This window comes from Vombatus ursinus, unplaced genomic scaffold (assembly GCF_900497805.2).
Source record: "Vombatus ursinus unplaced genomic scaffold, bare-nosed wombat genome assembly UNPS02014801.1, whole genome shotgun sequence".
In the NCBI taxonomy this organism is placed as follows: Eukaryota; Metazoa; Chordata; class Mammalia; order Diprotodontia; family Vombatidae; genus Vombatus; species Vombatus ursinus.
The window spans coordinates 6,327,894-6,353,034 of NW_020954579.1; the positions used below are offsets into that span (position 1 = coordinate 6,327,894).

The window sequence follows — 25,141 nt, forward strand, 5'->3', positions numbered from 1 at the left end:
AATAACCCTGGGAGGCTGGTGCTATTATTATCCCCATTTTACATATGGGGAAACTGAGGCCGACAACGGTTAAGTGCTCAGGATTATACAGCTTTTGAGTGTCTGAGACAAGATTCCAACTCAGGTCATGCTGACTCCAGGGCCAGCATTCTAAACCACTGTACCATCTAGGTGTCTTTTTCCCCATTCCTACTTGTTTTAATAATAATGATAATAATAATAATAGTAATTTTTATATAGCCCTTCAAAGTTGGCAAATCCTTTTACATTATATTATCTCATTTGATACTCATAACCACCTGGGAAGTAACTACTGTTATTCACATTTTACAGATGAGGAAACTAAGGCTGGAAGTTGTTAAGTGCCTTGCCCAGGGTCACAGAGATAGTAAGAGTCTGATGCAGAATTTGAACTCAGATCATCCTGACTCCCAAGTCCTTTCCTACTCTTTCCACTTTGTCACCTTGCGCGCACGCGCGTACACACACACACACACACTATCTAATTCTAGGTCAACATCTGTTTTTGTTTTTTATTTGTTTTTACTGTAAGAGGACAGGGTATTTGCAGGGTGGGGGGCAGGCAGGATGTCTTTAACTTCCTCTGTAACCAGTTTCTTTTTGGCCTCTGAACCAAGGACTGCCCCCAACTTGTCCTTCTATGATAATCCCCCCAGATCCCTTATTTTCCAAGAAATAGTGTTCCCTTTCCCTCTCCTCCCTCCCGGGGGAATCTAATACACAGAAAAAAGACATTCAGCTTCAAGAGTTAATGGAGGAAATGAAAAGAACCCAGGACTTCCTCCTTCTGCACTCCCAGAACAACAAAGAAGACCCAGTGAGAGAGGTCTAAGGGACAAGCAAACAACTGCCTGTCCAGAGCCCTGGCGGTGGGGCCTCTGGTGGGGTATGTAGGATGGGTTGTGACAAAGGTATTGTCTGGGGGGGGATGTCCCCAGGTCTGCGCCCATCGCTACACCAAGGTGCTATGGTCAGGGTCAGAGGACCAGCGGCGGATGGTGGGCAAGTGTTACGTGCGGGGCAACGATCTGCAACTCGACTCCAGAGACGACTGGCAGACCTACCACAATGAGATGTGCAACAGCAACACAGACTACCTGGGCACAGGCATGTGCCAGATGGGCACCAGTGGGGGCTTCACCCACAATACTGTGTACTTTGGCGCACCTGGTGCCTACAACTGGAAAGGTGGGTCAGAAAGAGTGGCAAATGGTAGATGTCATGCAGCCCAGGCCAGTGGTAGGAGCATCAGGCAGAACCTTTCATGATCACCCAGGGTGGGAAGATGGGAGCAGCAGGCTGGACGTGCTATCAATGTCTACTACCTCCTTTTTCCCAGCCTGATCCGTCCATTCTCTATACATCTTGGCTGGAGCTTCAGCCTTTTTGTAATTATGGAATGAGCTTCCCATTTTTACTTTTCATTGATGGAAGCAGCAGATGAGATCCTTCACTGGGGACAGTCAGAGCAGGAGCTTCATCTATCTGCTACTATAGACCAAGCTGCTAGGCTCTTTCTCTGCTGTAAACTTTCTCTCTCTCTCCTCCCTCCCTGTCTGTCTGTCTGTCTGTCTGTCTCTCTCTCTCTCCTTTCTCTTTCCCTCCTTCCTTAGATTCTTCCCTCCTGCCCTGCCTCACCCTTCTTCTTCCCTTTTTCCCTTCCTCTCTCTCCCCTCCCTCCTTTTCTCCCTGTCCTCTCTGTGTGTGTCCGTCTCTCTGTCTCTTTCCTCCTTCCTTCCCTGACTCCCTCTCTCTCTCTTCTTCTCTCTTCCTTTCTCCTTTCTTCTCTCAATCTCTCTCCTCCTTCCCTCCCTCCCTCTCCCCCTCACCTCTCTATCTCTCTCTCCCTCCCTTCCTCTCTCTCTCTCTCCCTTTACCTCTCTCCACACAATCACATCCCATGTACCACCATGGCTGCCAACTAGAGCGAAAGGAGCCCTCAAGTGGATGTGAATAGCCATTATAGAGAAGCCCAAGAACCAGGTTTTCTGTGGACTGGAACTATCAACCCAGGAGTGAGAATTGGGGGAGCAGTAGGACAGATGTGATTGTAGATTTCTAATTCTAAAAAGAGACCCTGGAGAGGTTTTCTTTGCAGTGGTTCGGCGGTAGCAGAATATAGTAGAAAGGCTTCTGATTTTGGAGTCCCAGGGCCTGGAGTAGCTTCCTATCTCTGCTCCTTGCTGCCCATGTGACCATGACCTAGCTGATTCACTTTTCAGAGCCTCAGTTTCTTCATTTCTAAAATAAAATGGGTTTAGTCTGAAATGATTTCTGAGGTCACTTCTGACTCTAAGCCTCTGCTATCCTATGATTGTCCTAGAGGTGCATTCTGGTTATAGTCGGTAGGATTTAGACTACGAAGGAACCTTAAAAGTCATCTAGTCCAACCCCTTTCACCAAAGAAGAAACTGAGGCACAGTGAGATCAAGTGCTTTACTCAAGGTTCACAAGAGATGGCAGAGCCAGAATTTGAACCCAAACCTTTTGACTCTATGTGGAGCATCTTTTCCCTGCTGCTGTGCTTGCCGCCCTAAGGAAGGGCGAAGAATCCTTGAAGAGGATGGTGGTAGAGGGCAGGAATAGTTTCTATGCAATTCAGCCAGGAAGAAGAAGGAGGGATGGGCTCTGAGTTCGTGCTAATTGTTCCCCCTCCCCCTTCAGGTACCACCTATATGATCCAGAGGAAAGATTGGGATTTTTCAGAGCACAGTTACACAAACGCAGAGGACCTAGGGCATCTCTATATTGGTGAGTCCAGGGCTGGAATCCTTGATTATGAAATGAAGAAGAGAAGCCTGGTGGGTGGAAGAGAAAGTCTGGGGGTAGTGAATGGATGCCCAGCTATCTGAGACAGCCACCCTCTTTTTAATATCTTTATTCCAATATAATAGGTTTCCTTTATAGCCTTAGGCATTTTATTTTATACATTTATAAACATGATTCTGAGAAGAGGTCTATAGGCTTCACCAGATTTCCAAAAGGGTTCATAGCACAAAAAAAGGTGAAGTACTCCTGGGCTAGGGCATTTCCTGAGGGACATCAAGGGAGGTGATTAGAACTATGTGCAGGCTGCTGCAGTGAGGTCCCTTGTGACTCACCTCTTCCTTCTAATCTTCTCCCAGGGTACACAGTACAGGTGGGGAATGGCATCTTGCACCCTGAGAGTCTCACCATTGTGGCTGGTGCTCCCCGGCACCGTCACGTGGGCTCTGTCTTCCTCATGAACGTGGAGGCAGGTGGGGAAATGGAGATGAAGCAGGTGTTGGAAGGGGAGCAGGTGGGTGCTTACTTCGGCAGCGCCATCGCCCTAACGGACCTTAACAATGACGGGTGAGTGAGACTCTAGATCTGTGATGGACCTTGACCCTTCTCACTAGTCTGGGGATCACACTTCTCCTCTAATCCAGGGAATTGGGCAGAGACAAGTGTACTTGTGCGTCCATTTTCATTTCATCATGGATCTGAGATCAGAACTTGTGGTGGGCTCTGGGTTTGAGCATTATTTGCAAATAATTTATCTTTCCTGTGCATGAGTTTTCATGTGGAAGATCGCTGTGCGTGGTGCTTGGGGGTGTGTGTTTAAAACTTGAATGTCGTTTATAGGAAACCAAAGCAGTTTATTTTCCATGACTTCTCCATACTCACATATCATGCACATGGGTCTTATATTGCCTTCCTGTGCCCAAAGCATAAGACTGAAGGCCATGACCAAGGCAGCCCTAAGGTTATGTGGATTTGTGTCTGGATAGCGTATCCGTGGATCACTTTGAGAGGGGGATGTCACAGGGGCCACTGCCCTCACATCCTCCTCTCCACTGGGGTAGGTGGCAGGATCTCCTGGTGGGTGCCCCCTACTACTTTGAGCGGAAGGAAGAGATCGGTGGTGCAGTCTACATTTTTATGAATCAGGGGGGCATCTTCCCCATTCACCCTTCGCAACATCTCCATGGCCCAAATGGCTCAAACTTTGGCTTCTCTGTGGCCAGCCTCGGAGACATCAACCAGGACGGCTTCCAGGGTGAGATTCCCCCCATCTCCTGCCTCCTCCTAACATCCCCGCTCCCCATTACTCCTTCAAGTCCACAAATATTTACAGAATACCTACTTTGTGAGGGCACTGTGCTGAGTTGCAGAGGGGTGAGTACAGAGAAGAATTAGATACAGTCTCATTCTTCCCAGAAATTACAGTGTAGTCAGAGGAATGATATGCGCACAAGAAAAGATGGCTAACAAAACAAGGCAGTTGTTTAAATGCCAAATGAGTGTTACACCCAGAAAGCTCTGGGGTTTAGAAGAGGGAAGACATGTAGCCTAGGGACCTTAGAAGAGGCTTCTTAGGAATGGTAAGACAAGATGAGCATTGAAGAATAGGTTTAGATAGTTAGAGAGGAGGGAGGGCATGCTATGTGGGGAATGTATTTGGGGGACAATGAGTAGATTGGTGAGGAAGAACAAGTGGAGTTCATCTAGGGAACTAGGAGCAGGCGAGGCTGGAAAGGTGAGTGGAGGTCAGAGTACAGAAGGACTGTATCTTGTAAGCCAAAAGGGGCCCTTGAAGATTTTTAAGTTAGGGATTGAGTAACATCAGTCCTGTGCAGCTTTGACCGGGAAGAAATGAGGCTTGGGGCAATGTCGGGGAGAAGAATTGAAGGGATCATTTGGGAGGTTCTTGGAGTAGTCCAATGAAGTAGAGTAGTGTCACGGGGGAAGGATAGATTATTATGGAGAAATCCACAGGACCATGGGTTCAGGAAACCCTGGAGGTCACTGAGTTCAGCTGACATGTTTTACAGATGAGGTAGCAGGTGAAAGTGAGGGAGAAATTGGAGCGGTCTTTAAAGTAAAATGCCAATGACTTGTAGATGATAAGGAAGTGAGAGTGGGTGGAGTTGATTTTGAAGGGAACATGAGAGGTAATGTACCCAGAGCTCTAGACAGAGTCAGAACTAAATAGAATCCTCTCGGTGTCTATCTAGCTGTGTAATCAGAGGCAAATATCTTTCCCTCTCATGACCTCAATTTCCTGAGGGAGTTGAATTAGTTGGGGCCTTCTGAGTATATTTCTATGTTTTGAGTTTTGTAATTTTTTTGCCTCCTATCCTGGGGTGTCTGGCCTTTCCCACCTACCAATGTCCACTTCTTTCCTTAGAGGTCACTATTTCTCTGGCCTGGAAACAGGGAGGAATGGGACAGGTTCTCTGGGTGACTCTTCCCAGAGTGAATTGCTGTCTCTCCTCCCTTATCCCTTCCTCCCTTCTCCCCCAGATGTTGCAGTGGGTGCTCCATTTGAGGGTTTGGGCAAAGTCTACATCTACCACAGCAGCGCCTCAGGCATCAGCAACCGACCTCAGCAGGTACAGGGAGTGGGCATGCCACCAGGCTGGTCACCTGCCTGTCAGTCAGAGTGTTCATCCCTCCCTTTTTGTCCAAGTGCCTGTCTGTCCCATGTACCCGTCTGGTCTTTCTGTCCATCAGTTTACTCTTGAGCTGTTTGTTGATCCCACTGCTTAAACAGCCAGCCACAGAAGATTTCCAGTCAGCCATCTCTCTCGGGTGTCTGCCTCTTTGTCTTCTGTCTGGCTGCCCATTTATCTACTAGACCATCCCTCTGTTTGTCATCCCCACCTCCCCCACCAAACATACACACAGAAAACAGGGTGAGGGGTAACTCCTTAAGCCCCACAACCCCTACCGTCTTCTCCTCTGCATTCTCTCCCTACACACACTACCACCACACACCCCACTTTGCTCCCAGGTGATTCATGGGGAAAAGCTTGGCACCCCTGGCCTGGCCACCTTTGGCTACTCGCTGAGTGGGCGGCTCGACGTGGATGAGAACTCATACCCCGACCTGCTGGTGGGGAGCCTGGCTGACCGCATCGTGCTGTTGCGGTGAGCAGGATGGGAAACATCCTCAAGGGTAGTGGGATGGACTGGCTTGGGGGACCCATTAGGAGTCAGGAGATCCATGCCTTGTCTGTCCCTTACTGTCTTTCAATCAGCAAGTGTCTATCGAATGCCTTTTCTATGTCCAGCTCTCTGTGTCTTTGTCTATGTCTCTCTGTCCCTCCTTCCTTGTTTTTCTATCGTATTGGCTCCATTCTCCCAGTTGGAGGCAGGGTGGTATAGTGGAGAGAGTCCTTGATTGGGAAATAGGATCTGTTCTAGGATCTGATATTAACTAGGCAGCTAGGTGGTCCAGGGGACAGAGCCCTAGATCTGGAATCAGGAAGACCTAAGTTCAAACCTAGCCTCAGATACTTCTGGCTGAGTCTCTCTGAGCAAGTCACTTAACTTTTGTCTGCCTCAGTTGTCTCATCTGTAAAATGGGGATTATAATTGCATCTACCTCCCAGGGCTGTTGTGAGGTTCAAATGAGATAATATTGGTAAAAGTGCTTTGCAAACCTTACTGAGCTATATAAATGCCAGCTATTATTATTAGTTTGCCCTCACTTAATGTACTAAATGTCTCCCTTTCTCCTGAGAGGTCACAATTTCTATGAGTGTCTGACCTACGTCTGGGATTAGGTGATGGGGGTGAGGAGGAGCCCAGGCTGATCTGGGCCATCTCTCCTCTCACCCCACCCCTGAGACTTCAAAGTGGGTACAATCTACAGGGGACAGACTGATATGCCATGTGACCTTTGTCAAGTCATGCCCCATCTTCTGGACTCGATCTCTTTTATCTGTGACTGGGGGTGTTGGATTAGGTGGATTTCAAGGTCCCTTCTAGCTCCAGAGTTCCACAAGCAATGCTCTGAGCTCTTCACGGAGCAGGGGCTTGGGGGTCTGCCCATACTGTATAATCTGACAACCAAATGATATGTGCCCAGATGAGACTTCCCTTCCTCTCCCTAGAGCCCGTCCAGTTATCAACATCCTTAACAAGACTCTGGCAGTGAGGCCTACTATGCTGGATCCTAGCCGCTGTACTTCCACCTCCTGGTAAGCTACTCTCCCCTCCACATCCTTTATGAGCTCTCCCTTCTCACACCCCTTCCGGCAAACAGCTTTACCCACTCTTTCAACCTTTTATCTTCCCCTTCCTCCATACCCCATCCCCTATAGAATGTAAGCTCCCAGAGGGAAGGGATAGCTTTTCATTTTGTGTTTGTATCACTAGTACCTCACAAAGGGTCTTGCACATAGTAGGTGCTCTTTCTCTATTTGTGAATGAATGAAAAGAGAGACAGGGACATTAGAGACAGGTGTTACTGACTTCTCAATTTTACCCAGGGCCACCCTACTTTCTGTCTTCCCAGCAAGATTGCACCAGCCTTCTTCTGGTGCCTTTCCTTTCCTTTTACCAGTGGCTGAGGGAGGCGGGACCCAGGGATGCTTATTGTCCCCTTCTCTTGACCTCCTTCTGGTGGTCCTTGTAGCATTCAGGTCGAGGTGTGCTTCGCCTACAACCAAAGTGCAGGGAATCCAAGCTACAGACAAAACATCAGTGAGTGCCTTGAAATGGGGGAGGTTAAGGGGATCTGGGTATGGGGCTTGGGGGCACAGTGCAAAAAAACCCCACTGGATTTGGAATTCATTGAGGAATTCAAGACCCAATTCTGCTACTTACTAGTTTTGTGACCTTACGTGAGTCACTTTAACCTCTCAGAGCCTCAGTTTCCCCATCTATAAGATGGAGGTAACAAGAGTTGTTAGCCCCAGCTAGGCACTGTGGGATTGTTGTGGGGATCATCAGAGAAATAAGTTTATGTAAAGCTTTGTAGCAGTATGGAAACACTAGCCGTGAGTCCTCTCCATGTATTACACAAATATAAACTATAATTATTATTCTTACCCTATTACATGCCCACCCTGGTTGACCTCCTTGCTGCCTTCTCACAGCCCTGGCATATACCCTGGAGGCAGATCGAGATCGACGCCCACCCCGAGTCCGGTTTGCTAAGAGTCCTTCTTCTGTTTACCATGGATTGTTTTCCATGCCTGACACCCGCTGCCAAACCCTTGATCTGCTTCTGGTGGTGAGGAATGGGCGGGTGTGTGTGTTCTTGTGTGTTTATGTGAAAACATTCCCATCTGAGATGATTTCAAGTAGCTGACACCATTCCAGCCAAATAGCTGATGACACAGATGGGTGGGTGGAGGAGCTGGGCTATAGGGAGTCCAAGGAAGGGGTGGCCCTCATATTAGGAGCCAGCTGGGTGAAGAATACTAGGCACAGAATCGGGAAGATGTGAATTCAAATCTATCCTCAGACACTTACTAGCGGTGTGCCCCTGAGCAAGTCACTTAACCCTGTTTGTCTCAGTTTCTTCCTTTGTAAAATGGGGGTAATAACTTGTACCTACCTCCCAGGATTGTTGTGAGGATCAAATTGAGATATTTATAAAGCGTTTGAACAGTGCCTAGTACAGAGTGGGTACTTAATTATTGTTTCTTTCTTTCCTTCCTTTAAATATTCTTGGAGTGAGGTCAAGTTAATAGGCATTTGTTAAGTTCTTAACTGCTGTCTACCTCAGTTTCCTCATCTGTAAAATGGAGGTAATGCTAACACATACCACACAGGGTTGTTGTGAGGATCAAATGAGATCATATTTGTAAAGTGTTTTGTAAACCTTAAAAAGTGCCTTATAAATGCTAGTACCATGATGATGATGTACCTGACTTAATTACTTTATTAAGTATTATGTGCCACTTTCCTAGAGTGGAAGACTAAGAGGATTCTGGGTTACCGAGGTGGTATCCTCAAGGGGCTATATGTGGAGGTCTCTGTGGAGGAAAGATCCAATAGGGAAGGAGTTATGGGTGGATGGGAATGATCCTCAGCTTCCCTTCCCTTTTCCAGGACAGTATTCGGGATAAGCTCCGCCCCATCTCCATCTTCATGAACTACTCCTTACCAGAGAAGCTTCCTGAGCACCCACGCCTAGGACTCCATTCCCTGGATGCCTTTCCTGTCCTTAATGAGGCCCAGCCCCGAGAGAACCAAACAGAGGTCAGTTAAATAGGCATTTTGGAGTATACAAGGAGGAGGGCATGGAGAAAAGCTAAGTAAGGGGAGGGACAGAGGAGCCTAGGACCTGGGGAGTCAGGTGGCTGAGAATATAGGTCTGAGAAGTGAGAGGGTAATAAAATTTGTTTCAGGACTCAGGACCAGGAGCACCCTGCCCCTGAGAGGACCTTCAAGGACTAAGGATGGGGGTGGGGGGAGTATCCATTATCTGTCATGTTGTTTTGCATGTGGATTTGAGGCAGAGCAGCAACATTCCCTTTCTAAGACAACTATTCCCCTGACATTAGAATTTCCAGGGTTCAAAGTTAAACAGTTCTTTCAGAATCTTGTTTCTCATCGTCCATGACTGTTAGCTTGTACAGTCTCTCAAGAAGTTTTCTTTAGTTCTTTCTCCCAGGGTCTCACAAAGTCTTAATCAGCCAGGACATTTAACACTCTTCAGATGAAAACCTTTATCTCCATTACTGTTTCCTCCCTCCTGTCTTCATACCTCCAGATTCAGTTCCAGAAGGAGTGTGGTATTGACAACAAGTGTGATAGTAACTTACAGCTTCAGGCTGCCTTCTTGTCTGAACGGCTACAACCCATTAAAAGGTGAGGGACCAGGCTGGGCCCCTGAATAATCAGTTTAGGGATCAGGGGACCAGACCTATACCTCACTGTACTGGTGGAACCTAATGGGGAAGGACTGGGCCTCCTTGGCCAAATAGGGGCTGGGGGAGATAGAATCAGATTGGCCAAGAGGCACCCACAGGGTGGGCTCTGATTGGCCAAGAGGGAGCTGAAGGTTAGAGGATGACTCATTCCCCAGCCTTCTTTCCTTTTCAACCTCTAGACTCCAGTACAGTAAGGATGTCCGGAAGCTGTACTTGAACATCAATATAACCAACATGCCCAGCAGGAATCGCGCTGGGGAGGACGCTCATGAGGCCTTGCTCACCTTAGTTTTGTTTCCAGCCTTACTTATCTCCTCCATCCGCCCTGTGAGTCTGCCCATTGTCATCCCCAGTTACTCATTGGAACCTCCAGAGGTCTGAATGGGAGAGTAGGGATATCACCATCCATGTTCATTTGCATGTTGATTTGAATGCTTTGGGATTCACCACGTGCCTCTTCCCAACCCCCCACCTCCATCTCTGTTTACTAAACAATCCCCGTGTTACCATTTGTGGTTGGGCTAGAAGAACTGGTTGAATGCTACCTGAGCTGGCCTGGCATCCTTGCTGTCTTCCCCTCACTTAGCCTCGGGACCTAGAATTTCTTGAGATGGAGATTCTCAAGTTATCCAACAGGGGGAGAAAGCAGCTGTTCCCTGTTTGTGTGTAGAGGAGGGGTGGGAGGTAGGGAGTCAGGGGACTCTACCATTGAAGCGTATTTTGGGAAGGGATGGACCAAATCCGACTAACTGCCCCTGTTCCCCAAATCTTTCTCCCGTCTCATCCCCATCCAAAGGCTGGAGCCTGCCAGGCCAATGAGACTATCGTGTGTGAGCTGGGAAACCCATTTAAGAGGAACCAGAAGGTGAGAGATTCAGGGAGGGATACAGACCCCAGTATAAATCTTATAACCAAACTGAATGATAGGGTAGATTGATGTGCCTTGATCCACCCCTTTGTTTCCATCTGCCTCTATTCTATCTTCCTTGGGCCTAAGCTCTCTTAGCCTTCCTGGTATTCCTGAAGCCCAGGAAGGTATCCTAGCCTAGCTGGCCAGGGTCCTTTTGGCACAGGAATTTATTTTGTTCTGTCCCTTTCTATTTCCTCCATGTCATACAACCAGAGAAACAGGGAGAGATACAAGAATGTAGAAGGAAACATGTAGTTGCATCAGATGAGAGGGATAGAGAATGGGCTGGGAAAATTCATTCATTTCCACAGATATCCCTCTAGCAAATTTAGGGATGAACATCCCCACATGGAGCTCATGTAGGTATCAGGTGTATACACTGCATTAGCTGACAACCACAACAACCCCCACTCCCCTCTCATGGCTATTGGCTCATATTGCCCCCTGAGGCAATCACGGGGTATGTTCTAGTATTTCCTCATAAATTAATAGAAACACACAACCTCTTGTTATTAATTAACTCTGATCCCCCATTCCAGTTTTTAAATAAACTGGAGAAATGTCTTCTGTGTTTCCTTCTCCCTCTCTCATGTGTCTGTCTGTTTCTTTCTCTCTCCCTCCCTATCCTAATTTCCTTCTTCTCTATCCCAGTTTTCCTCTCTCCCCTGCTCCCTCCGCCTCCCCCTCTTCCCTTCTCTCTCTCCCTCCATCTCTCTTTTTTGTCTCTGTCTCTTTCCTTCTCTCTCTGTCTTCGTCTGTTGGTTCTTCCGTCTTTCTCTCCTCTCCCTCCGCCTTCACAGGTTTAAATAACATAACATTAATGTTACTGATTGTGTAGTTGATTACTACTGTAACAAACAGTAGAAAGACATATTTAAATATTTCAACAATGTAACATCTGTAAGAAAAATCGCAGCCCAGGCAACCTTTAAGTAGAGGTTGCAACTGCTGGCGTCTGTAGTGATACAAATCAGTTCTCACGGGATGCCATCTCTGCAGGATCAAAGTTAAACAGTTCTTTCAGAATCTCATTTCTCATCCTCCGTGACTGTTAGCTTGTACAGTCTCTCAAGAAGTTCTCTTTAGTTCTTTCTCCCAGGATTTCACAAAGTCTTAATCAGCCAGGACAGTTAACACTCTCCAGATGACAATAGTAACTTCCTAAGCTTCCATTCTTAAATATGAAGTAACTATAGTCTCAAAGAGAGAAGCCATTGAAACGGATGTTACATTAGTAGATAGTACAGTTGGCACTATACTTAGGGCTAAAGATATAAAGAGAGGGAGAAAAAATAGTTCCTGCCTTAAAAACACAGACATTGGTAGAGGATGAGGGGCACAAAGAGAGAGGGAAGGGAAAAGAGTGAGAGTTGAGGGTAGAAGAGGAAGAAAGTAAGTTGTGGAGGTAGGAGGGGAGAGAGACCCTCAGAAGGGGAAGGATACTGAATGAATATATTCCCAGTATTATACTTTCTTGACCTTGCCTTTGACCATGGGGACAAGAATTCAGAGACTACTAACCTCTCTCATTACACCTTCCCCTCAAAGATGGAGCTGTCTATTGCCTTCGAGGTTGTGGGTATCACCCTGCAGACTCAGGACATCGAGGCTCAGTTGCAGCTTTCCACGTGAGTGGGAGTGGGGTGGGTGGGATAAAGATGCACTCCACCCTGACTTTTCAGTCTCTGTCATGGGTGAGAAAGCCTTTCCTCTGCTATTCTCTACCCTGTTGTATCTCCCTAGGTCCAGTCACCAGGATAACCTAAAGCCTGTGACCTTGATGCTACAGGTGGATTATGCACTCCAGGCCTCACTCAGCATGTGGGTAACTCCTTTTCTTGCCCAGTGTCTCCACATATTCTGCAAACTACACCCTTTCCCTTAGCCCAAGTCTCTCATCACACAAATACTGTCCTTGTGCTATTTCCCATCTTGTTTTCTCCATCCTATGTCCTATCTCTTTTGTTCTCTTTGTTCCATAGCTGTCTCCTGTTTCCTATTTTCTCCATTTCCTTCATTTATCCTTTCTTTCACTTGTACCTGCTGTCCCTGTCTTCCCCTCATGTCCACCTCCCCCAACCCACACATTCAAACTCCTCTCTGTCCTTGTACAGGGTGAATCACCGGCTACAGAGTTACTTTGGGGGAACAGTGATGGGAGAGGCAGGCATGAAAAATGTCACTGATGTGGGGAGCCCTATCACCTTGGAATTCCAGGTATGGAAAGTTCTGGGGTGAGGAAAGGTGTTGGGTCAGAAAGATGGTGGTAGGGAAGAAGTTGGGCCTTTTTGGAAGAGCTGGGGTTGGTTAAGAGGTCATGGGTTAAAGAAGTCGTCATCATGAAAGGCTGATAGGGAATATGATGCCCCAAGGATGGAAGGGCTAGTGGGAGGTGGTAATGTCAGGTCTGATATTAGAAGGAGTGCTATCCTTGGTACTAACATACCTCCCGGGGTCTTCTTTACTCATAGGTGGGCCCAATGGATGAGGGGCTGGCAGCTTTGGGAACTCTGGTCCTGGGGCTAGAATGGCCCTATGAAGTTAGTAATGGCAAATGGCTTCTGTACCCCACCGAGATCATCATCCAGGGCAATGGAACTCAGCATTGCCAGCCACCTGGGGACCTTATCAATCCTCTCAACCTCACTGTAAGCAAATTTTTCCTCATTCCCCCTACCTAGCTCACCTGGGGTCCAGATATCACCTCTACCAATTACCAAGGGCTAACTCTGCCTGGAAAAATGAGGCATTGAGCATCAGCTGTTGAAATTTGCCCTGGTCCTTTACTTTGGGCCAGACTGGCTCTCCTTTCTTCTCCTTTATCCTCTCCCCAGTGATGTGGTCTCCTTTTCTCCTTTTTTCCCCTTCCTTCCTCTGTTCCTTTTCTTCCTACCTATCTGTCCTGTTCTTTCCAACAGATTTCTAGGGATGAAGCCTCTTCCCATCGACGATGGCGAAGGGAGTTGGATCCTGGAGAATCACAGGCACCTCCTCCTATCACCCTGGCCACTTCCAAGAAGGCAGAGTCAGAGACTCTGTTGGTGAGTGTCTGGGGAAAGGGGCTGATGTGTGGTGGATTTGATGTCAACCTAGCTAGAGCCCCTACTTCAACCCCAGAAACATGATGGGGGCTGGACAGAAACTCAGAGCATCATAGGGTTTATAGCAGAAAAGGGCCTTGGAGGTCATCCAATCTAACATTTCATTTTAAAGAGAAGGAAAGTTATGTCGAGTCAAATAAAGTCAACAAGTATTTATTATGCACCTGCTGTGTGCCAGGCACAGTGGTAAGTGCTGGAGATATAAAGAAATTAAAAATAAAAAGATAGTCCCTGGTCTGAAAGACCTCACAGTCTCTAATGGGGGAGACAACATGTAAATAACTATGCACAAACAAGATATAAGTGAGATAAGTTGGATATAATTAACAGAGGAAAGGCTGTAGCATTAAGGAGTACTGGGAAAGGCTTCTTGTAGGGTAGGATTTTAGTAGGATTGGAAGGAAGCCAGGGAAGCCAGGAGGCAGAGATGAGGAGGGAGAAAATTATAGGCATGGAGGACAACAGAGAAAATGCCTGGAGTCAGGAGATGGGGAAGTCTTCTGAAGGCCCCACTGATGTGTGGAGCCCTATCACCTTGGAATTCCAGGTATGGAAAGTTCTGGGGTGAGGAAAGGTGTTGGGTCAGAAAGATGGTGGTAGGGAAGAAGTTGGGCCTTTTTGGAAGAGTTGGGGTTGGTTGAGAGGTCATGGGTTAAAGAAGTCGTCATCATGAAAGGCTGATAGGGAATATGATGCCCCAAGGATGGAAGGGCTAGTGGGAGGTGGAGTGATCAAAGACTATGTGGAGAGTAAGATGTAAAAAAACTGGAAAGGTGGGAAAGGGCCAGGTTAAGGTCTTGAAAAGTCACACGGTGCATTTTTTACTGGAAACAAATAAAGAGAAACTAAGCAACTTGTTCAGGTTGAAAGAGTAGCAGACATAGATTCAAATATAATGTTCCTTCTACTATAATTAAGAAGATAATGGGAGAGGCCACTGGGGTTAGGGTTAGGATAATGTGGAGCAGGAGACCTGAAAATCATGCCATGGAAGGATCAGTTGAAGGAGTCAGGGGTGTTTAGTCTAAGGAAAAGAATACTTAGAATCCAATGGCAGCCCTTAAGTACTTAAGTTATTATATTTAAGTATTTACATTTTTAAAGTATTAAGTAAGTTACCTTAAGTATTAAAGGTAATTAAGGTGTTTAAGTATTTATGCTGTCATATGGAAAAGGAATTAGATTCATTCTGCTTGGATCCAGATGGTACAATTTAGGACCACAAGGGTAGAAGATGCTGCTTAATATAGGGGAAACTTGCTAAGAATTAGTTATCTGAAAATGAGAACAGCTTCTTAGTAAAGTAATGGAAGTATGTATTCAAGCAGAGATGTAACTGTCTAGAATCCTTCCATTGCTAAAATTCTGGAATTTCACTTGTCCAGCCTTTATTTATTTATTTTAGCCACAAATCTCCCAGAAATAATTTTTGGGGATAAATTTAACATTACTTAATCCAAGCATTTCTAATTTAGAAAGAGAAATGTCCAAAGTGACCCACGCCCTACCCTATGCCCTTGGATATCTTAAAGTAGGTAGAAGAGTGGGATATTCCTAGTCAGGAAGACATGAGTTCAAATCCAGCCTCAGACATTTACTATCCATGTGACTCTGGGCAAATCACTTCACCTGTCTCAGTTTCCTCATCTGCAAAATGGAAATAATAATAGCACCTATCTCCCAAGGTTGTTGTGAGGATCAAATGAGACATCCGTAAAGCACTTTACAGACCTCAAAGGGCTGCATTTATATAGCCATTGTTATTATTATGTCTCTGAAATAAAGTAATTTGATGTAAGATTTATAAGAATCCAGAATAAGGGAAAGATTATGTTAAAGGTCAGTTTTAGCTTTGGGTTCTATCTACCTAGTACAGTGAGAACATTCTTCTCCACCAGGTCACTTAATCTTCTCCTAAACCTACTCAAATTACTCTTTTGACCCCGCCTCTTAACTGTTGTGAAGTGATCTGAAGACCCTCCTCCTGATGATTCATACCCTCATTCTTTCAGAACGGAGAAAGAGGGACTGCCCACAGTTGGGGCAGGGTCATGCTTTTGTTTTTGACCTTTCTTGACTTGTGCTGGCAAGCTCCTAGTCTGAGGGAGGAGATGGGGGAGAAAGGACAGAGGCCCAAATGAATGCAGTTGTTCAGTCATTTTTCAATTATATCCAACTCTTCAAGACTCCATTTGGTGTTTTCTTGGTAAAGATACTGGAGTGGTTTGCCATTGTCTTTCTTCAGCTCATTTGACAGATGAAGAAACTAAGGTAAACAGGGTTAAGTGACTTGCCCAGGGTCACACAGCTAGTAAGAATCTGAGGCTAGATTTGAATTCAGGAATCACAGCTAGTAAGTGTCTAAGGCCAGAGTTGAATTCAGGAACCCAGTCAGATTTGAGCTCAGGAAGATGAGAGTCTTCCTTATTCCAAGTCTGGTGATCTATTCACTATGCCACCTAGCTGCCCAGATGAGGTTAAAAATGTTTCAGATAGAGGGAGCAAGGCTGGTTGGGAAGGGTCAGGGAAAGCTTTGAGGAGTAGAATATGGAGAAGCAGGGTTGGAAAAGAAGGGAAGTTTGAATGGGCACATAGGTTGTGGTGGATCAGTCTATTCAAGTCTCTCCTCAAATATATCAACTTTCTTTTTCATCTTCTTGTCTCTGGTGACTAATTAGGTATTTGGTACATAGTAGGCACTTAATATTCATATTGGATTAATCAATAGACGGATATGGAGATGTGAAGGCCCAGTTGTCTGGCTATGTGGATGCATATATGGAGCATATACGGATGTGTACTAGGTAGAGAGAACAAAGATCATGAGGGGAATGTCTGTGAAAGGAAGGCTGAGTTACTTGGAGAAGATTCTCTTATTTGTTCTCTGTTCAATCCAGTCCTGTGCCAATGGTCGTGCTCACTGTGTGTGGCTTGAATGCCAGATTCCTGATGTCTCAGTACCCTCTACCATGACGGTGCAGGCACGAGTGTGGAACAGCACCTTCATTGAGGTTAGTGATCATCCTAGGTGGGGCAGAGGAGTCTAAGCTCCAGTGCCACCCCTTCTATCTTGGGCATTTTGGGGAGACAAGAGGGAAAGAATGAACTAACCTAGCCAGGCATGTCCCAGCAGGGCCCATCATCCTGGCCCAGCCATTATGGATGCCCGCCTGATACCTTCATTTGGCTCCCTCTGGGTCATTGCCATGTGACTGTGTGTAATGGTGTGGCAAGTGTGTATGAACTTTAGTTCACATGTATCTGCATAATTTTGTCCATGTGTGAGATGTCTTTGATGTTTTGGATTTATTCAGTGTGCCTGTAGGTAGAGGGGAAGACTGACTACAGAAACATTGGGGTGAACAGAGGGGAGCTTATCAGTCAGTCTGTGGAGATGGGTCACGGACCCGAGCATGCGAGAACCTTCTCTACTGAATCTGCCCATACGGTTGGGCCTTTGTTGATGCTGTCTGGGCATAAGAGTTTTGATTTTTGGGGGGGCCAGAGTCATGAGGAACACTGGCTCTCTCTCTTACTTCACCCTGCCTTCCATTGCAGGATTACAGTGATTTTGACAGGGTCAGGGTGGATGGCTGGGCCACACTCTTCCTCCGAACCGACATCCTGACCATCAGTATGGAAAACAAGACGACGTGGGTGAGTCACAAACAGCAATAAAAGGGTTTGCTTACTTTCATTTCTTGCCTGTTCACTCACAGAAGGTTTTATTTATACGGTACTTTCCAAAGCCCTCCCATAACCATTATCTTGGCAATCTTGGCTTTTCCCCTTCTGGTCTCTGCCTGTAAAGGAATGCAGGGGCAGATGGCATCATTCTTAAGAAATTGAGGCTCAAGGGCAGCTAGGTGGTGCAGTGGATAGAGCACTGGCCCTGGAGTCAGGAGGACCTGAGTTCAAATCTGACCTCAGACACTTGACATTTACTAGCTGTGTGACCCTGGGCAAGTCACTTAATCACATTGCCTAGCCAAAAAGAAAAAAAGAAAAGAACTTGCAAGGTAAAGGGGCTTGCACAAAGCTAGGTAGTAGTAATGGTCATAAGGAGAACCTAGCACCTTAACTCCCAATCTAAGGTTCTTTTCCTTACACCATAACTCAAAAGGTTAAGGCAGGGGTGGGGAACCTGTGGCCTGGCAGCCAGGCCCTCTAGGTCCTCAAGTGTGGCCCTTTTACTGAATCACTGAAGTTTGGATTCAATCAAAGGGCCACACTTGAGGACCTAGAGGGCTACATGTGGCCTCAAGGTCACAGGTTCCCCATCTTTGAGTTAAGATAAGGGAGTACAAATGATCTTTAACAGCAATGGAATCTTCTCATTTGTGTGTGTACATGCTAGAGGCAGGAATTGGGGGTGGGGGAAGAAGGGGACATGAGGGTCTTGTACATGGGAGAGATTCTTCTCCAGTTGTGGGCATCACGGAGATGGACAGACTGACCTTTGCAGGTCAGACAGGAATTTTTCCTCAGCCTCCAGGCGCCCCCTTCTGGGAGGCAGCCAAACTGCAGGGCCTAATGGCTCAGGTCTGGGAAGAAAGGAATTGGGGGCGTGGTGGGGGAAGGTAAGGAGTCAGGTTAAATGGCCTTTCTCCATTCTTCTGTCCATGCCCATTCACCCACTCCAGTTTTCTGTGGACATTGACTCAGAGCTGACCGAAGAACTCCCTGCTGAGATTGAACTTTGGCTGGTCCTAGTTTCTGTGGGAGCTGGGCTGTTACTATTGGGGCTTATCATCCTCTTGCTTTGGAAGGTAGGCGCCCTACTCCACACCCATCCCCCTCCCTGTTCATTCCATCCCCTCAGGTCCCCTTCCCCCTCCTTTCTCCCTTTCCTACTCCCTTCTTTCCCATCTCCCCGCCCTCCCTATTTCTTTCTAGTCCCCACGTTAGATATTGCCCCAGTAGCATCAGTGAAGGTAAAAGCTCTTGTTAAGAGATACAGTTCAGAGTTGGAGAAGAGGATCTAAGGAGTCCACAGACTCTAGCCCCAGCTGTATCCCTATGACCACCACAGTCCTAGTGATGGGATCCAGGTCTCCCAAGCCCCTCCTGGCCCAAGGAATGGGACCTAAATGTCCCATCCTCCAACCCTTGCATCTTTGCAACTCCCCTCACCCTCTCAGATGGGGACACACCCAGGCCCACCCCACCCTTTGACTCTGCATCGCCCTCCCCCACAGTGTGGCTTCTTCAAACGAGCTAGCACTCGGGCCCTGTATGAAGCCAAAGGGCAAAAGGCGGAGATGAAGAGCCAGCCTTCTGAGACGGAGAGGCTGACCGACGACTACTGAGGGGAGACCCATCCCTCCCCACCCCACACACACCCCGGGTAAATCCTTGCATTGAAAACTAACAAAACCCAAATCAAGAGAACCCTCTTCCTCTCAGCTCCCTACAGCCTTTGTGGGGCAGAGTCTGTCCTGTCTTCTCTTCCTCTGATTCCCTCTTCATGTCACATACTCTTCCAGGGTGTCTCCAGATTTCCCCTCTTCACTTTGGCTTTAGATACCTGCTTTGCGAAGAGAAAAGACTTTGATGGCCTAGTGGAAGACTATAAAAACACACATCCAGGGTTCCTTTCCCCTATTCTGCATACCCATCTCACTCCCCGTGCCCCTGAAGGGGGCTAGCTTGTCTCCTTCCAAGTTTCATAGCTTGCCCTCTGAACCAGAGAAGTGGAAATGGGGTAGGCCCTTAGGTATGAAAGGCCACAGGGGTTTGAGCATTTTAGGGCTCCATTCCAGCCTGGGCAGAACCTGTATATCTTTTAGAACTGGAGAAGACACTGGGAGTAGGTCCTTTCCTCACAGCCTTCTCCGATTCTGAAACAAATTTCTAGGCCCATCTTTGTCCCTTCCCCCCAGGCCCAAAGCCAAGTGGGATCCCTGGAAGAGGCAGAGAATTATTGGATACGTTTTATGCCGGATGATCTAATGCTTTTTAAAGAATCTCCCTGGGGCCATATATTATTATTATTATTATTATTATTAGGCTTTTCCTTCAGTTGCCCTGCTTGGAATTGCTAGAATCTCTTTCCTGACTGACCCTTTCCTTTCTCCCTGCAACACTCCCACCCAAGAACCTCAGTTTCTGTCCCTCCATCTCTACTTTCCTTCTGCTCCATTCTGCCTATTTCTTTCAATTCCTCTTCCTCTTTATCCAGCAGGTCCCCTGCTAAGGGAGGGGAGGGATGGGGTGGATGGTGGTAAGCAATTTTGGGTTGTGGGAAGGGAAGTCCCTGAGTTTCAAGAGTTCCTGACTTGGTGAAGGGAGTAGAGGGAACTGTCTGGAAGGGCTCTGGAAAAGCTGGTACCAAAGGCTAAACCATGTTTTCTTTGGGAAGAGGAAAGTAGAGAGAAGGGGGAGTTCTGCAGGAAGACTGGGTAGGGGAGGGCAAGGACCCACTCCCCTTGGAGCACATCTGGCCTGGTAGCTTGGAATAGCTGGATGACTAGGTACTAACATTCCTTATTTTCTCTCTTCCCTCCTTGGGGATTCTCTACTTTCTGTTCATTCCCTCCTGACAACCTGTATAGTGTGATTTCTTCAAACGGACCCATTATTACCGGATCATGCCAAAGTACCATGCTGTGCGGATTCGGGAGGAGGAGAGGTACCCACCCCCAGGGAGCACATTGCCCCCCAAGAAGCACTGGGTCACCAACTGGCAGGATCGGGACCGATACTACTGATATTTTTCCTAAACTTTCATCCGTGTTTGTCTTCACTACCCACTTCCCCAAATCCCATCCCTTTCCGTTCTATTTATCTTAAGTTATGCCTCCTGCTGCCTGCAGAGGGCGCCACTTGGTCCTTGGCACCTTTAGGTCCAGGATTCTTTTCTCCATCTCCTCCCACCACTATGGCCAGGGAAGTGCCTTCCCTTACCTTCCTAAACATAATCCCTTGCCTCTCCCCATTCTCTGTCTCTCTCTCTCATTCTCTACCTCCCTCCCCCTGTTCCCCTCTTCCCCTCTCTTCCTCTCTTCCCCTCTCCCCCTCCCTGTCCCCCTCTGTCCCCCCTTCTCCCTCACTCCACATACACACGTGCTGATTATTCATCCCTCCCTCCTCTAGGCTCCATTTCCTGCCTTTTAGGTGAGGAGGGACTGTGGACACTTGCTATGGCCATGTTCATACTACCCCTTGTCCCTGCATACATGTGATCCCATGTACATGTTCAAGGGATTTACTTGCATACATGTGACCATGCATGGAATATCCCAGTCTTTGCTGGTGCCAAAACCTGGATGTCCCTCCCCATTCTCTTCCTACCTCCTCCATAATGTTGCTTAACCCCCTGATCCCTTGGGGTCAGGAAGAATGAAAACCCCCAAGTCTTCTGGGGAAAGAATCACTCTTGACATTCACACTGGACCTAATTTGAGCCATAGCCACTGGACTGATTCTTCTTGGGGGGCAATGATGACTGCTCAAGTTGGGCCAGATATGACCCCCATCTAAGGCCACTGGCCATTCACTAACAGCAAAAGAGAAACTTCTAAGGTGGGGAGGAAATTGACAGGTCTTTGACCAACCAAAAGGACTTCCTTCATAGCCGCTCTCAAAGGCTTGCTCCATTCTCCCTCTTGGTCACAGATTGAACCTGCAGAGAATGTAGCATTCAACAGGAAGGTTAGAAACAAGATTGCTGCTTGACAATGGTTACTGTCCACAGTGAAAGATATACAAGGCGATGGTGTTGATGTGATCAGATCGGGGAGACTTGGAAGAAAGCTGGGGGATTGGTGAGGTGGGCTGTGTATGAGATGAGAATGGCCATCACTTCTCCACCCTACCTTTCTGCCTCACTAGGGGTGGAAAAGGAAAAATGGCAATGTCCATCCCTGGATCTCAGCAGGGCAAATGAGGGGAAGAAGGTGAGTTGAGAGAAACAGACGACTGAATGAATGTAGAGTAGGGCCTGGGGCTTTGGAAACAAGCCCTTGCCCTCCCCAGCTGGACCTCTCCCTCCACCACTACTCTCCATGACAGCTGCTTCTCCACTCCTCCCTTGTACTTTGCCCCCCTCCCCCAACCTTTCACCATGTGGAAGTGGTCTGAGATCACTGGGAAGAGTGTGGTTCCTGGAGGTCAAAGTCTTGATTATCAGCACTGGGGCTAAGACACAAAATACTTCCCTCCTCTGCCCAAGGGAGGTCAAAGGAACCTTGAGGTTAACACACTCGAGTCTGGTTCCTTGGATGCTAGGGTTAAAAGCTACTGTTTGTTTCCCTCCCCTGGGCCCACTATACCCCCCCTTCCATGGTACTGTAGCAGGGGAGCCCCCTCCCCATCCTTGTGCCTTCACTGTATATAGGCTTCTGGTGGCAACCAATAAATTGCTTCTGATTTGTAAGATAGAGTATCTCATGCTATTGACCCACTTGTATCAAGCACCATCTGCCACCAGGGGATGGAGTCTTGTGCAGGGGCCATCATGGGTCTCCCTTTCTGATGGGGGAGACCCCATCTCTGCCCTCTGAGAGATCCTAGGTCCTACACTCAGGAAAATCAAAGGCTGATGGGTGGGACCAATCAATGGAAATAAATCAAGCAATGTTGATTAGTCACGATGGGAATACAAAGACAAAAATGACTTGTCCTCAAGAAGCTTGTACATTCTTTAGGGGAAATGGCACATACCTATTTACACAAAATACAAACAAGGCAGATTTGAGGGGTGAGAGGACACCAGTTGGTGGGAAGGTTGGGAAAGGCTTCATATAGAAGGTTGTGCAGGAATAGCATTCTGAAAGAAATGGGAATCTAAGAGGTAGTGGCTAGGTAGGAGTAATTTCCAGTCATGGGAGATGGCCAGTGCAGAGGCAAGGAGATGGGAGGTGAAGTGTCCAGTGTGAAAAATAGCATGAAGCCTAGTATTCTAGGACCAACAAGTGTGGGAGGGGAAATGACATATAATAATGTATGTCAGCTAGCTGGTGAAGTGGATAGAGCACTGGGTTTGGAATCGGGAAATCTTCATGAGTTCAAATCCAGCTTCAGACTGGCTGTGTGACCCTGGACAAGTTGCCCTCAGTTTCCTCATCTGTCAAATGAGTTGGAGAAGGAAATGGCAAACCACTCCAGTATCCTTGCTAAGGAAACCCCAAAATAGGGTCAGGGAGAGTTAGACACCACTGAATAAGGTTGAAAAAGTTTGTTAGGATTGGATTGTGAAGGGCTTTAAAAACTAAGCGGAAGAATACATATTTGATCCTAGAGACAATAGGGAGCCCTTGGAGTTTATTGAATGGAGGAGTGGCATGGTCAGATCTGCATTTTAGGAAAATTACTGTGGCCACCCTGTGCAGGACAGATTGGAGAAAGGAGAGACTGGAAGTGAGGAAGACAATTAGGAAGCTGTTTTAACAGTCAATGCTAGAGATAACTGGGATGTTGGCCATATAAGGAGAGAAAAGGGAATAGATGCAAGAAATTTTGTGGAGGTGGAAACAAAATTTGGCAACTGATTAGATTTGGGGGATGATGTCTAATGAAGTCAAGTATGATGCTGAGGTTGTGAACCTGAAAGGATGGTGATGACCTCTCCAGAAATAGAGAAGTGCAGAAGGTGGGTTTCGTGGGCATAATGAGAGTTTGAAAGGCCTATGGAAGGGCAGCTAGGTGGTGCGGTGGATAGAACACTGACCCTAGAGTTAGGAGGACCTGAGTTTAAATCCAGCCTCAGATACTTACTAGCTGTGTGACCCTGGGCGAGTCATTTAATCCTGATTGCCTCAAAAAAGAAAGAAAGAAAGGCCTATGAGACAACCAGTGGAAACATCCAATTGGCCATTGGAAATGCACAACTGGTGCTTAACCAAACTCCTAAAAAAGCTATATATACTTCTTGCCTCCAGTTCCCTTCCTTTCACTCACTTTTTAACCCTTTGCAATCTGGCTATTTGACCTCATCACTTCAATTCTCTCCAAAGCTACCAGTGATTCCCTAATTGCCAAATTGCATGGCTTTTCTCAATCCTTATTCTTGACTGTTTTTGTATCCTGAGCACTTAGTACAGTCCCTGGCACATAGTGGGAGCTTAATACATGCTTATTGATTGGTGGATTGACTTCTCTGCAGCTTTTGACTCTGCTGACCACCTTCTCCTACTGGGTAATCCTCTCTGGGTTTTAGAGATCCTGTTCCCATGGTTTTCCTCCTACCTGTTTGCTCCTTACCAGTCTCTTTTGATGGCTTAACGTCCACATTACAACCTCTTACTCTGAGTGTTTCCCAAGGTTCTATCCTGAGTTTTCTTCTTTCTCTGCATTCTCTCACTTAGTGACCTCAAAGCTCCTATAGGTTAATTAACAACTCTATTCTGATGACTCCTGAATCTTTATATCCACTCCTAGGGCTATGGAACAGATTGTACATAATGGACTTGAGAGTGTCTAGGGAATGGATGAATTGACATTAAATTAGGGAAGACCAGCAAGAAGGGAGCATTAAGCATTTTGACCTTGGCCGAGTGACCTTAGTTGGGAGGCTTCTGAGCATTATAGGATCATAGATTTAGGATTGGAAATTGACTAGTCCAACTAATAGACAATGGGTGAGGGGGAGGAGCCTTCAAGCAAAGAGATAATCTGACCTCCTACTTCCTAACCCCAATCCTGGACCCCTTTTTGTCTTTTTCTGTTGACACCCCCATTCAGCTTGGTGAGTGAATAAGGATGAAGACAGAATCATAGAATCTTGAAGCCAAAAGGGATCACAAAGGTCAACTGGACCAACCCACACTGGAACAGGAATCTCTTCTATGACATGCCCAACAAGTGGCCATCTAGCCTCTACTTCAAGGTCTTGGACTCACTACTTGCTGATGGAGTCTGTTCCTTTTTTGGATAGCTCTAATTGTGGTATAGCATCCACTCTGAGAGCTATTCCCCCAACATGCACTTGAACTTGTGGGTTAGGTCCTCAGAGAATGGCTGCTATGTTGATTTCTAGAGATAATGCTCTGAGACTGTAACACTATAAACCAAAAGCCCCTAACAGTGTGCTTCTAATTAACAATCAGCCAGTAGATACAATGAGCTCTTAATGGCATTCACTAAGATTGCATAATCAGAACAAATAGGTTAACATTCTTTCCATAATTCTGGAACATATTTTTTTTTTTAATCTACACTCAGTCTTCCTGTCTACAGCTATATCTTTAAGTCACAAGTCATGCAGCCTCTGGAAAACTACCTTGTATATTTGTGAGAGAATGAGAGTGTAAAAGGCAAGTAACAATTTAGCATTATTATGAAAACAATTTTGACCTCAAGGACCCCCTGAAAGGATCTTGGGAACTTCCAAGGGTTCATAGACCCGTGGAACATATTTTTCCATTAATATAGCATCCATGGGAATGGGCTCATATAGAGAATTCAGTGTAGAGAACACTAGTGACCAAGGCAACTCATAGTTCTTGGTATTACAGAGCCCAAAAGGCCTTTCT

The 25,141-nt window shown here is 46.7% G+C and overlaps 1 protein-coding gene across 3 annotated transcripts in view; it reads left to right on the forward strand.

The window, feature by feature from the left end:
• Window positions 1-24,785, forward strand: part of ITGA3 (integrin subunit alpha 3) — a 37,736-nt gene extending 12,951 nt beyond the window's left edge. For 2 of the 3 annotated variants that reach the window (XM_027872842.1, XM_027872844.1), the window contains 23 exons: window positions 960-1,209; window positions 2,686-2,772; window positions 3,147-3,354; window positions 3,849-4,042; window positions 5,290-5,378; window positions 5,780-5,916; window positions 6,885-6,971; window positions 7,409-7,476; window positions 7,872-8,008; window positions 8,833-8,982; window positions 9,497-9,594; window positions 9,836-9,983; window positions 10,453-10,521; window positions 12,115-12,194; window positions 12,310-12,387; window positions 12,681-12,783; window positions 13,038-13,214; window positions 13,485-13,607; window positions 16,565-16,678; window positions 17,226-17,324; window positions 18,311-18,436; window positions 18,866-19,014; window positions 20,222-20,673. In XM_027872842.1, the coding sequence (XP_027728643.1) occupies window positions 960-1,209; window positions 2,686-2,772; window positions 3,147-3,354; window positions 3,849-4,042; window positions 5,290-5,378; window positions 5,780-5,916; window positions 6,885-6,971; window positions 7,409-7,476; window positions 7,872-8,008; window positions 8,833-8,982; window positions 9,497-9,594; window positions 9,836-9,983; window positions 10,453-10,521; window positions 12,115-12,194; window positions 12,310-12,387; window positions 12,681-12,783; window positions 13,038-13,214; window positions 13,485-13,607; window positions 16,565-16,678; window positions 17,226-17,324; window positions 18,311-18,436; window positions 18,866-18,976 (2,733 nt within the window). In that variant the 3' untranslated portion in view covers window positions 18,977-19,014; window positions 20,222-20,673. Of the gene's footprint in view, window positions 1-959; window positions 1,210-2,685; window positions 2,773-3,146; window positions 3,355-3,848; window positions 4,043-5,289; window positions 5,379-5,779; window positions 5,917-6,884; window positions 6,972-7,408; window positions 7,477-7,871; window positions 8,009-8,832; window positions 8,983-9,496; window positions 9,595-9,835; window positions 9,984-10,452; window positions 10,522-12,114; window positions 12,195-12,309; window positions 12,388-12,680; window positions 12,784-13,037; window positions 13,215-13,484; window positions 13,608-16,564; window positions 16,679-17,225; window positions 17,325-18,310; window positions 18,437-18,865; window positions 19,015-20,221; window positions 20,674-24,350 lie in introns of those variants that run through there. The other variant, XM_027872843.1, reaches the window with a different exon arrangement.
• Window positions 24,786-25,141: the final 356 nt, after the last annotated feature.